The sequence below is a fragment of the Chiloscyllium punctatum genome, chromosome 14 (assembly GCF_047496795.1).
Source record: "Chiloscyllium punctatum isolate Juve2018m chromosome 14, sChiPun1.3, whole genome shotgun sequence".
NCBI classification, from domain to species: domain Eukaryota; kingdom Metazoa; phylum Chordata; class Chondrichthyes; order Orectolobiformes; family Hemiscylliidae; genus Chiloscyllium; species Chiloscyllium punctatum.
Window position 1 is genome coordinate 40,430,740 of NC_092752.1, and position 14,131 is coordinate 40,444,870.

At 40.1% G+C, this 14,131-nt stretch overlaps 1 protein-coding gene across 1 annotated transcript; it reads right to left on the reverse strand.

Moving 5' to 3' along the window:
• Positions 1-7,788: 7,788 nt before the first annotated feature.
• LOC140485485 (interleukin-8-like) lies at positions 7,789-11,920 on the reverse strand. The gene is made up of 4 exons (XM_072583682.1): positions 11,807-11,920; positions 9,964-10,099; positions 9,752-9,835; positions 7,789-8,498 (listed from the first exon to the last, which is right to left on the reverse strand). The coding sequence occupies exons 1-4, from the start codon at positions 11,868-11,870 to the stop codon at positions 8,474-8,476; spliced, it is 309 nt and encodes a 102-aa protein (XP_072439783.1). The 5' UTR covers positions 11,871-11,920; the 3' UTR covers positions 7,789-8,473.
• Positions 11,921-14,131: the final 2,211 nt, after the last annotated feature.

Consider the following 14,131-nt stretch of genomic DNA (forward strand, 5'->3'; position numbering starts at 1 on the left):
CAAATGACCGTTGGTGATTAAAGGGTGAGTATTTATACTCACTGTTCTCCTTCCCGGCTGCCCCTCTGTTTGCCGTCACTTCCTCTGCTGCTCCCGCTCTTTTTGTGAAGAGAGAGAAAAAAAAACACTGCTGCCCGCTACAGGTAAGTAATTTTGAAACAAATTGGATCTTGATGGGGAGGGGAGTTTTGGAAACTGGTGAAATCAGTGTTGAGGCTGTGTGGTTGTAGGCTTCCGAGGTGAAAGATGAGGTGCTCCTCCTCCAATTTACGGGCGGTGTTGTGTAGGCAGTGGAGGAGGCCCAGAATGAGGCATGCCATTGGGGGAGTGGGTGGGGGAATTGAAATGGATGGCTCCAGGAAGGTGGGGTTGGTTAGTGCGGACAGACCGGAGATGTTCCTTGAACCGTTCCACGGGTTTGCGCTTGATCACTCCGATGCAAAGGAGACCATATTGAGAGCACCGGATGCATAAACGTGGTTCGAAGATATGCAAGTAAATCTCTGCTGGATTTGGAAAGATCCTTTGGGGCCTTGAACAGAGATGAAGAGGGTGCTTGGGCACAGATTTTGTACCTCTTGCAGCAACACGGGAAAGTGCCAGGTGTGGAGAGTGGGGTTGGTGGGGAGTGTGGACCTAATGAGGGAGTCATGGAGGGTACGATCCCTATGGAGCATAGATAGGGCTGGGGAGGGAAATATATTTTTGGTGGTGGAGTCTGACTGTAGGTGTAGAAAATGGCAGAGCACCAATCCTCTCTCACAGCTGGCACCTTCTGCTGGGAGCACAAACTCACAGACAGCAACATTGCTCTGATGCTGCCTAACTTGCTGTGCTTTTTATAACTTTTCCTTATCCACAATATCCCTCCGTCATAACTTTGCACTAAAGCAAAATACTGCAAATATAGAATGCTGACATAAAAACAAAAGAAAATGCTGAAAATTCTCAGCCAGGAAGGCACAGTTATGGAGAGAGGAACAGTTTAATATTTCAGATCAATAACCTTTTTGCAGCATATGTGATCGTGATGCATCCCTCAATATTTTCCTAACAGCTGTGCAATGAGGGAAGGGAAGTTATTTTCACTTCAGTTAGCCAACAAGAGGACATCTCAACTGACAAAGACAGCCTGGGCAGACCTGATAACTTTTCATCAGAGGCTACAGCTACAAAACATGGCGTTTGTTAGAAACAAACTCAACAAAACTAGCCAAGACCACCAAAACTGGAAACAAGACCATTTATTTTACCATCTTGCACGAAAGGGCATCAAATGCAGAACCAAATGAGCAATGAGCATTGAAACAGTTATGCGTTTGAGCTGCGTGAGGTCATCTCTCCCGACTCCTACGTTACCCAATCACCCTAGCTCTCTGCCTAACTTGTGACCTGACTACCCCTACGTGACTTCTCCTTATCTTGCTTAGATTCTACTTCTATCTCCTTGGGCCGTTAGCTGCAACCGTTTTGCAACTATATTAACACTTGCTGTGCTCGTGTTTTCTATTGTTCTGCTTTGCTGCCTGCACAAACTTGTTTTTCCCAGAAGTTTGCTAATCTGATCTTTGCCTGCAGCTGCCTTGTCTACTTGTTTGTCAGCGCTATGCTGAAGCTTTTTGCTACACCTGCGAAAACAACACCCTTCCCCATTTCTCACACGTTGGAGGCAAACCCTCTGTTAGGATCAGCCTTGGTTGTGGGATGGTGTTCAATCGCAATCGGAATTTGTGAGTGGTGAAAATAGCCTGTTTATTCAGCAATATCAGCACAAGGTCGACATGGCAATAGAATCCCAAAATACAGTTCTTACAAGAGCCCCTTAATACACAGTTCTTGCATATACAATATTAAAATTCCATTCAAAGGTTTGAAGGGCTTCTGTCCTGGGAGACAGCAGATGGGTTAAAACATGTGCTAACTGCTGACTGTTAGTTCTGATGAGATTAACGGTGTCTGTCCGGTTTACTTGTGTAATCAAGAGGTGTCAGTTCCTTTACTTTTCAATTAGTAAATGTTAGTAAAAATACTAGGCCTATATGCTGTAAATAAATTAGAAATCTCACTAAAAGAATAAAGTATATTAAACTGATGACTGTAACTGGGTTGTGAGATTTATTTACTATTTTTTGTTATGAGTTTCACTCATTCATACAACTTCGTGCAAGTGCTTTTTTGTCAGGTTGGTTTCTGGAAGGAATAATGGCCCAGTTAAAAGGTATTCAGGACCAAGAGATGGTTGGTAAGGGCTGATTAATATTATAATGTTTCGACTTGATGAGGATGGTATTGTTCTGTATGCTGATAAGGTGGGGAAATGCAGATTTGGGTTTGAAAGGGTTGTTTTAACTTTGAAGATGACAGCACCGTGGTTTTGTGAATGAATTAATGAAATTGTGTTAGAGTAAATAGTAAAGGATGATGAATGAATTAACGGGAACCTGGTATTAATGAATGTAGCGAGCTGATGAGTGGATTAATAAAGATAGCCACATAACACAATATCCCACTCTCACCTAAAGTCCTTGTTAGGCCTGTGGTATCAGCCAGTGTGGCTACTTCCATTAGACAACTTGTTAGCCTGGTCAAGCTTCACCCTTAACACTGTAAACATCTAACAACAAGAAGCCAGACTGCATTTGACTGAAATGCCTCATGAGCTGATCGACTCAGAGAGGCATCGCACCTAAAGCTCTTACTATTTGCCCAAATAACCCCCTTCCATATGAAGGAGCCAAGTAACTGGAAAAGTTTGTAAAAGTTACACACGTTTCCTGTTTTATAGCTAACAATAAGTGTCAGTATTTACTGTGGAGAAGGACTTGGAGCCTAGGAATCTTTGGGAAATAAATACTGATGTCTTGAAAACACTTCATATTAGGGAAGAGGAGGTGCCAGGCATCTTAAAATGCATAACGTTTGATAAATCCCTGGGACTTGATCAAGTGTTTTCCAGAACATTGTGGGAAGCTAGAGAAGAGGTTACTAGGGTTCCTGCTGAGATAATAGTGTCATCCATAGCCACATGTGAGAAGCCGGAAGACTGGAGGTTGGCTACTGTGCTGGCATCATTTAAGAAAAACTGTAAGGAGAAGCTAGGGAACTTTAAACCAGGGAACCTTACGTCAGTGATGGGTATGTTGTTGGAGGAGATTCTCAAGGGCAGGATTTACATGTAATCGGAAAGGCAAGGACGTATTAGGGACAGTCAGTATGGCTTCGTGCATGGGAAATCGTATCTCACTAACTTGATTGAGTTTTTGAAGAAGTGACAGAGAAGATTGATGAAGGAAGAGTGGTAGGTATTGTCCATATGGACTTCAGCAAAGCATTCAACAAGGTTCCTCATGATTATCAACAAGATTAGGAAGGTTAGATCACTTGGGATCCATGGGCAGCCAGTCAATTGGATACAAAATTGGCTTGAAGGTAGACGACAGGGGGTAGTGGTGGAGGGTTGCTTTACAGACTGGAGGCTTGTGACCAGTGGTGTGCCACAAGGATCGGTGCTGGGTCCTCTACTTTTCGTCATTTATATAAATGATTTGGATGCGAATATAGGAGGCATGGTTAATATTGTTGTGGTTCTGTTCGCCGAGCTGGGAATTTGTCTTGCAAACGTTTCATCCCCTGTCTAGGTGACATCCTCAGTGCTTGGGAGCCTCCTGTGAAGCATGGTTAATATGTTTGCTGATGACACAAAAATGGGTGGTGTAGTGGACAGTGAAGAAGATTGTCTCAATGGGACTTTGATCAGATGGGCCAATGGGCAGATAGAGTTTACTTTAGATAAATGTGCAGTGTTGGGTAAGGCAAACCAGGGCACTGGGGAGTGTTGCTGAACAGCGATCTAAGGTTACAGGTGCATATTGTTTGAAAGCGGAAGCCAGGGTGGTGAAAAAGGCACTTGACATGTTTGCCTTCCTTGGTCAGTGCAGTGAGTGCAGGAGTTGGGAGGTCATGTTACAGCTGTACAGGACATTGGTGAGGCCACTTTTGGAATACTGTGTGCAATTCTGGTCACCTTTCTATGGGAAAAATGATGTTAAACGTGACAGAGTGCAGAAAACATTTACAAGGATATTGCTGGAACTTTTTGAGCTATAGGGAGAGGCTGGATCGGCTGAAAAGCCAGGAAATACACCCTGTTCTGATGCACCCCATGTGCAAAGTGGCCTGGCAGTGCTGGTGATTCCCAATTTGCATGATTGAAGCGCTGACCTGTATTAAAAGTAAGTCCCAGTGTGTCCTGATGATATGGTGAGGGATGGTGCTTTCCCAATGCCACCTTCCACGGTTGGAGGATGCAGCCAGTTCCTGGCCATGAAGACCATATCCTGAAGTCCTTGGGAATGTTGGCTTTTAAAGCTTTCCCAATCTTCTAGTTTCCTGCTGATCTTGGCCACTTTGTTTGCCTTCTGTTTCAACTTGATAGCCTCCCTTGTTTCCTTAGACACTCATGGCAGATTACCCCTTTTCCTACAGTCTTTCCTTTTCACTGGAATATACTTTTACTGAGGACTTTGAAAAATTGCTTTGGAAGTTCTCCACTGCTCATCAACTGTCCCACCATAATGACTTTGTTTCCAGTCTATTTTAGCCAAGTTCTCCCTCATCCTATTGTAGTGTCCCTTGTTTAAGCACAGGATCCTGGTATTGGATTTTGCTTTCACATTCTCCATCTGTATTCTAATTTCAGCCATAGTGAGATCGCTCCTTCCAAGAGGATCTCTAATGATGAGGTCATTAATTATTCCTCTCTCATTACACAGGACCAGATTTGGATAGTTTGTTCCTTCCTTCCATTACATACTGTTCAAGGTAACTATCGTGGATACATTCAACAAACTCCTCTTCAAGGATACCCTGACCAAGCTAGTTTGACCAATTAACATGTAGATGAAAATCCCCCTTGATAATTGCCATACCATTTTTACAAGCATTATTTATTTCTTTGTTTATTGCCTGCCCAATATGATATTATTATTTGGTGGCCTATAGGCTACACCTATCTTCTTAGAATTTCTAATTTCCACCCAAATGGATTCAACCTTATTCTCCATAGAAACTATATAATCTCTCAACACTGCCCCGATATCTTCCTTAAATATCAGAGTTATAGAACCTCCCTTACCTTCCTGTCTATCCTTCTGGATAGTCTGATCCCCCAGATATTTAACTATCCATCGTGACCATCCTGTAACCATGTCTCCGTAATGGCTACTCAATCATGAACATTCACAATGATTTGTGCCGTTATCGACTTTCGTTGCAAATGCTACGAACATTCAGGTAAAGTGCCTTATGCTAGTTTTCATACCCTCATGATTTCCTGCATCTCTCATAATATCTCCTGAGATATCCTTCTTTTTTACATCTTTCACAGTCTGCCTTGTAGTTAAACCCTCCTGCACACATGCTAACCTGCTGCCTACCTTTTTATTTGCCATCATACTCCCTGTTGCTTTCCCCTTCCCTACCCTCCAACTCAATAGTTTAATGCCCCAGTGACCAGCCTAGTTATCCTTTTTGCTCAACCACTTGTTCCAGATCAGTTCAGGTAGAAATTGTCTCATTGGTACAAATCCCTCCTGTTCTGAAATTGATGCCAATGTCCCATGAAGTGAAACCCTTCTTTCCCACACCAAACCCTTCCTATTCATATACCCACTTTTTAAATGTTGCAATTGTAAGCAACCTCTACCACTTCCTCTGGTAACTCATTCCATGCAAGCTTAGCTCTTTGCATTAAAAATCATTGCTCCTTAGGTCCGTTCTAAATCTTTCCCTTCTCACCTTTAACCTTTGCCCTCTAGTTTTGGACTCCCCCACCCAGGGAAATGAACTTGGCTATTCAACTTAACCATACCCCTCATGATTTTATAAACCTCTATAGGGTCACCCCTCAGCCTCCGACACACCAGGGAAAATAGCTCCAGCCTATTCAGCCTCTCCTTGAGGCTCGACCTTGCCTTTTAGCACAGACAGGTCGCCAGGTAGTTTGTCATGTTTGGCAGGAATGAACTGTCAAGGGAGGCAGTCAGAAGGCTGGTCTTTCATCAGTCGGGAGAAGTGATGAGGCATCCTGTGTAAATGAGTCACAAGTCCAGACGGAAGGACAATTAATGGTTTGGGTGGAATAGGACAGGCAAGAACCCATAAGGAAAGATGCCATTTGTGATATTGAGAATGGTAGACCATGATCTTTGTTGTGAGGTGGATGCAAGGGCAGTGAGAGTGAGAGTGAGGTGGCTGATTGCAGATTGCAGAAGGCTATTAACCTTTCGGTGGCATTGCTGCACATTGCTCCAGACTGTGGGGAAGCAATAGTGAATTGGCATTGCAACTAGACTAGCGATCCAGAATGCCAGGCTTTAATGTCCCTGAGTAGGTGTTCAAATCCCATGATGTGAAATCTGAATTCAATAGAAATCTAGAATAAAAAACATGACCCTAATGACAATCTGTATCCATTGTTGTGAAAACTATGGTGGCTCAGTGGTTAGCACTGCTGCCTCACAGCGCCAGGGTCCCAGGTTCAATTCCCGCCTCAGGCGACTGACTGTGTGGAGTTTGCACATTCTCCCCGTGTCTGCGTGGGTTTCCTCCCGGGTGCTCCGGTTTCCTCCCACAGTCCAAAGATGTTCAGGTCAGGTGAATTGACCGTGCTAAATTGCCCATAGTGTTAGGTGCATTAATCGGAGGGAAATGGGTCTGGGTGGGTTACTCTTCGGAGGGTCGGTGTGGACTTGTTGGGTCGAAGGGCCTGTTTCCACATTGTAGGGAATCTAATCTAATCTCAAAACCAATCTGATTTGGTCATGTCCTTCAGGAAAAGAAAACCTGCTGTCCCTACCTGGTGGCCTACATGTGACCCAAGGTCCATGTTAATGTAGTAGACACCTAACATCCCATGGAAATGGGCAAGTAAGTAACTCAACTCCAGGGAAATTAGGGGCTGGACAATCACTAACCTAGTCAGTGATACCCACATCTCATTGCTTTAAAAAGGCAATGTCTCAGTGTTTGATGGAGTGTACTGCGAGGGTTCAAATTCAGCACCTACAGCATAAATGCAATAGGGAGTGCATGGCAGCATGAGAGAGCTGTGTCATTGAGTCACAGTGGGTACTTAATGAGATGAGCAGCAGAGAATATTGTGGAATAATTCACTCACGCTCATTGAGTGAGACCCTCCACGAAACTCCCCAAAACCGACAATTAGCTGATTTTTAATCAACTGCATTTCTAAAGCACTTTTCATGATGACAGCACCTCCTAAAATACTTTAGCCAATGAATTACTTTTGAAGTATTGTTCACATTGTAATGTCGGAAATTGTGGCAGGTAATTTGACACAACTGACAAATAGCAGTGCGATAAATGTCCAGGTCATCTTTTTAGATGTTTTTGTGTGGATTTGGCCAGGGCACCAGAGAATTCCCCAGATTTTTGATGCATGCCATGGACCCTTGCATGTCCATGTGGGAGAGCAGACATGCACTTGGTTTGATACTAAATTAGAAAGAAGATACCCCTGTCAGTACAACCCTCCCTCAGTGCTGCAATGAAGTGTCAGCCTAGAATATGTTCCTGTTTCTGGAAGGGGCTTGAGCCTATGGTGTCTCTTAATATTCAGTTGAATTCTCATTTCAGACCTGCTGCACGATTTGGGTAGAGACAACAAATTTGCTGTATAAGATATACGTGTATAAAATTATTTTATTTAATTTTAAATATTCATCAATTAACAATTGCTATTAAAATACAATGTCTTTTTTTCACGGACACATGTTTTTATTCCATGGAAAAATATAAAAACATAGAAAATTGACACCATAAATAAATAAAAGACAATTTAAATAAAGTACAATAAGATTTAACATTACAATACAGACAACATACCATGTCAAAATTGTAAACTTCATTTCCACTGAATCGTATGTTAACATGTAGCATGTGACAATATGATAACAGGATAAAAATTGCAGCATCTAAACTGACCAGCAATTTAACAGCAGATTTTCTAATCTCTTGGCATTATGATACAGATTAACAAACTCTCAGTGAAGAGAAGATCTAAGTCCTGAATTCCTGACAGGGCATTAGCAAAACATACTGGATGAACGGTTTATGTAGCTGCTTATTATTTCAACCACTACTCCATTTCATTGTGAATTATTTCAGCCCTGCACTGAAGAATCTCCACAAGCTTTTGAGGTGCCACATCCAATTCTTCAATAATAAAATTGTTAAATAAGTTAATAATTAAATAAATATAACAAGGATTGGCTAGGTAGACTAACTCCACGTTGCAATGATTTATAAATACACTGTTTTTCATCAGTCATACAGTCACTTGCTGAGATCTACAACAGGCTTGAACATGATGGTTAAACAAATTCCTGCAGTTGAACAGTGTCTCAGCATAAATATGTGTCACATTCTTGGCATTCAAATCTTTGGGCTTCTCTCAGTGAGCTTTATTCTTCTTGGAACTATACAAAATACAGAAATAAATACAAAATTACAATCAATTATACTGCAACATATTCCAAAGATATTCAAAAAAGCAATCCACTTCTTAATTTAATATCTTAAATAATGTTTCCTGTACTAGTTCACTAGAACATAAGAACAATGCTGATCAGTGATCAATTTCAGATTGAAAAATGAATTGAACTAGCATCACCATACTTTTCTGCAAAGAAATGTTTCCTAACTTCTCTTTTAAATGACTCAGCACAGATATTAAAGTTTGCCCCTTGTCCTAGATCATCCCACCAATGAGAAAAGATTTTCTATTGACTTCACAAATTCCCTTCAAAATTCTACATTAAAATGTCAATCAGACTATCGCTTAACTTTCTTTGGATAAGAGAATACAAGCTCAGTTTCTGAAATCTCTTCCATTAATCAAACGCTTGGAGTTTAGCTGATAGAAGATAAGGAGCAAAATGTTGTTCAGTATGTTATTGGTCGGTTGGATTGAGGAAGGAGCAACGAAATGTATTTTCACCTGATGAAAATTGCTGAGATGTAAAGCTTTTTCAAATCAAGCAAATAAAGGTACACCAAAGCACTTTGACAATATTAGCATAAATTGAATCTAAGCCGGTTTTCTACTGGACACAAAGTACTGTAATGGGAATGGGTGTATGAGAAATGGATCAGAATTACAATCACACCACAGAAGGTAACCTGCTGAATTTCAGCTTAAGGCACATTGCCAACTAAAAAAAAGGCTTGCTGTTCAAACAGTTGATGAAATACCTGAGGAGGCCCTTCTTGGGGTTTAATCTGGAAAGTTTTGTTTAAATTGTAATTTCCCTCCCTCACCACTGCACAGAATGAATGGTTTGAACTAAGGTTTCATTTGTCCAATATGCTTTCTCTGACCACTGCCTTTTGTTCATTTCAAGTTTTCTAATCTCTTTTTTGCGATTGTAAACTATAATTTTATCAATTACTTGTCAAATCAATAATACAGACTTTCACCATTACCAGTTAGACAGTGTCTGATGAAGGAAGTTATTAGCCCTTCAACAAAATCTGCCTGATTTTCATTTCCCATGATCAGACGGGTTCTCTAATAGTAGTTCAATTTGAATTTTTGGATTACTGGCCAGACAGTGAAGATAAAAATCTATCTCATGTATTAAGTCCCCTCCTTCCCTTTGTGCTTGTTGCTACATTTTGGAGAGCTAAGGTAGATATATTGCTTTCGCACAAACTGCATTTCAAAGCTTACCTATTGATCATGATATCTATGATCTTTTTCACCCAAACAGCGTTAGGATTCAGACACACTGGGGAACCACTTTTAAGGGTTGCACTGAAAGAAATGAAGAGAATTATTTAATGTTCTGTTATTTACTTGCAATTCAAAAATGAATAAAAATCATTTAAATTTGTGTACATACACAACCCGGTTTATTTATTATCAATGTTATTGAAGCTTACATGATTTCAACAGTTGGACAATGAGGACCACTTGGAATGATTTCAATATTCTCCATGTGGTTTGGATGGATGAATTTGGAGTTTGTTTTGATGCATTGACATCGCAAGCTCACTCCTGCGTGTCTAAGAGATGCGGCTGTGGGAAAAACAGAATGCAGAAAATTAATATTCATAACTTTAGTTGTTAATGTATTTTCCTTATAGATATAGCAATCTTCTTAGACAAAGTCATAACTCACTGCTAGAAACTGACATTTCAAAGTTCTCCATGGTAGCATAGATGCTAATCAATTATCTTTATTTTTCAGATCATTGAGCATTAATCATTCAAAGTGACAGTCAAAGAATAAAGTTGTTGTGTGGACAATAATGAGACTAAATCCCTCATTTATGGAGGTTGTTGCCTTTGGGTTTGATGGTGGTAACTTTGATCCCCAAATCAGGAGTTGACTGTGAAATATATGGCAATGCATCAGTAGGCTAATGAAGAAATTCAGCCAAGATAGTAAACTGAAACTTTTTGTGCTCTTTTGAGGAGAATTTGAATAGGGGAGGAGAGCTGGTGTTCTGCAATGAGAAAATGAAAATGCACAAAGAGGCATAAAGTATACCTGACCTGGAAGTCTTTAATATCTGTAATGTTTACCTGCAGGAAAATTAAAAATTCCATTGCCTAATATTTTATTTCTTCACTTAGTTTGCAAATTTCAGCTCTGTATTAGAAATTCTGTCAGGTTAATGGGATCCTCGCAGTCAAAAGTTAAGTTTCAATACTTGTCATTCAGATATCTGTATAAATTGGCTATTGTGATCCTCACAAATGTTTACTTTCAATTGTCCAGGAGTTAGTCCAATTAACGGTTTGGTGAATCAAAGCAAGATACAACTAGGAAACTGCTCTATTCGAAATTAGTAAGCATGCAGAGTAATCACATTGTCCTCAACTAAACTTCATCGGGTAAATAACAAAATAACATCAAGTTTGACCCTTCTTATCTAATAATTGGGATTACTTTGCTTTGGCATATATGTCTCTGAAATGTGAGCAGCTGTCTAGCCTGGGGAGAAAAATTCTCCTTAAAGGAGGTGTGTTTTCATTCCTGCCTTGTGAAACATCCATTGTTAATAATACCCTTCAATGCATTTCCTTCTGTTTTGATCCTTGAGTACATTGGTGTTGGGGTCAGTTCCTACACTGTCCAGGTCAGTGTAGGTCACTGTCCAGGTCAAAAGAGCTGCCAATTGATATGTCTAAAGGTGTGCCACCCTAATGGTTTCATACTGAATAGTATTACCTCAATATAATATAAAAAAAGGTTCCAATTTTAATTATAATTTTAATAAATTTTGACAGTACAAAATATATTGCACCTTATCAATTCACTTGAAAGGCTTTCTTTATAGTGAAGGTGCTTCATCAAAGGTGCTACTGTGACTTAGTATCTCAGCAACAAAAACACGAGCTTGTTTATGAATACTTTTGAACATGTTTCTCAAGTTACAAACTGCTGAACGATTCCCTCGAAATAGCTTATCCAGTCTACATTGAACAAATTATTTCTCCTAAAACATCTATTACTTCAAGTGTAAATCTTATCTAGTATTATTTGCATTCACCTGTGAACTTACGCAATTTGTATAAGTGTCAATTCAATCTAATATTGGCAATGTCCCATTTTAAATATGTTACAAGTTTGATCATTTAAAACTACAGATTGCACACAAGCATATTTCAGTATCATAGCAACTTTCTAATTCAGACATCAAAGTCAATTATTTATACAAAATGTGCTCTATAAAACATAACAACTTTATAAATGCTTTAAGTCAGAGTGTTTGTTACCTTCTGTAGAAACCACATAAAGTACGAAGAGAGTCAAGACGGCAAGAGTAACTTTGCTGTTCATTGTCTTTTCTTGTATGACGGTCTTAATATTGTTCTTGTTGCTGCACTCTGCTGCTGTTGTATCTAGCTCCCCCATTGCCTGGTGTCTTTATTTATAACCAGAATTCAGTCACTCAATGACATGAAATGATGTAACTTCCCAGGAATTTCCCAGAGTGTTGTGAAATACAAACTTTCCACTAGTTTGATAGGTACAAAACCATTCCACACATGTAAACTATATTATGTATAAACTTTAGGCAAAAGCATGGTTCAAATGGATTGCTTCAAAAATGTATACAGAAGAAATCTATTTCCTAAAGCATTTTGTTTTTTAAACTTTGGTTTTTGTTTTCCACATAATTAGCTAAAGTAGCTGTAAATTGTTGTGAAAAATCTTCTTAAAAACTGTAATGAAAAGACTGGCAGTATGATATAAGTATTAATGTTGTAATCCAGTGAGGATATGTTTAAAGCAAATGTATATTTGTTATTGTATTCCTGACATATGTTTGTATCTAAATAATACAATTGGTTTCCACAGAATGTAAACACTGATAATTCCAAAGATTTACACCAAAGTATTTTTGTGAATGGAATCAGTGGATGAAAGCTGAATGTATTGATATGATATTCCTCTAAATGTCCACTAAAATAGTAGACTCGATAATAGAACTTTTGAGGGCATTGCCAGTTGGCTGGGAACCAATAAAGTGAGGAAAATGATGTGGATATTTTTAGGAGAGATCAATAATGGGAAAAGTGGCAGACAAGCTGCCTGCCAGGATTCCTATTGAGCTACTTAAGGGCCTCGCCATTCCTATGCTGCCATTTTTCCAGCAGCATGGGCCTAAAGCTGCTTGAGGAAATCGCCAAGCGAGATCCTGGTGGTTAGTGCAGGGGTGAGTGCCAACTGTTTTTGAGAATTCCGTGACCCATTGAGAAGCCATCCCTCCTGAGGGCAGCTGCCATTTTCCATGGCCTCAGCCTGTTGTCAGTGACTCCTACCAACAAAACCAGGCAGGTAGGCCCTTGTGGCCTGAGACCTCCATTTGAGGGCACTCTGCGATTGATGTACATTCATGTTACAGATACAATTGCCTCTGATTGGGTGTCCTAGTTAAAGGGTAGCAATGCCAGCAGGAGTCACCTGGAGGGCTGGCACCAGCAAAGTGCAATCCTGGCTCCTGCCACCTCTTCAAGCAGGATCAATGAGCTCAACCTTCAGCCCTGGCAGTGGCACTCTGCTCCCCGCAAAAGATCCCAGCCCAATAAGATTTATGTGAAATATGTAAAGTATTTGTGTTGTCTCCTTCAAAGGCTTGTGTAGTGCAAGAGACTTTCAGAAAAAAGTAGATAATTAATAGATAGTAGGTAAAACTAGATAATAAATAGATACAAGGTAAAAGAAGGAAAAAATGTGTGAACATTGTAAGCCAGTCGATTCCTTTCTGTCCAATATTCCCACTACTTTGGATGTTGTTGGAAATTGTGTCCTTTTAAAGTTGATTTTTCTTTCTTGTATTTCCCACATAGCATAGAATCTCCTTTAACTGCAATTACAGAAGGTATCTGCTTTTCCCAGACATAAACACTTCCTAATAAACAAGGGCAAAAGGAAGTTACAGTCAAGATCGCAAGGATCACGAGGTCACTGTGTTTCTTTGCATTGACGTCAAAGAATGATCTGACTTCATTTGTATCCTATTCCCAATGTAGTGTTTTGGAAAATAGAAGTTCCTAAAAACTGATAAAAACATACCTTTTGATGAAGGAAGACAAGGGGACAACGATTATCCTCCTGTAAGTAGTTGTTTTGTGTTCATTGGCTAGAAGGATTCAAATCCCTTAAATACACTATGACACTGTGTATTGGCATAATATAAACCACTAGCTTCTAGAAATAAAGATTATCAACAAAGGTAATTAATTATCAGGCAGTTCTTGTGGGAGATTTGTCCTTGTCAGGGAGCTGTCCTCTTCAGTTGGAAGATGGACAGGCAAGGATTGAGTGAAGATCCAGGAAAGAGATCCCTAACATTTCAGCTAGGAAGCAAGATGCTGCTTCACAACGTTGTTAAGGTGGGCATGCTGTGTACCTAATCATTCCTGATGAAGGGGTTTTGCCCGAAACGTCAATGCTCCTGCTCCTCAGATGTTGCCTGACCTGCTGTGCTTTTCCAGCATCACTCTCTTGGCTGCCGTGTACTTAATGCCTATTCTTTCTCTGGTATCATTGAACCATCTTCAACTGTCCTGGGTCACATACTTTTTCTGTCTAAG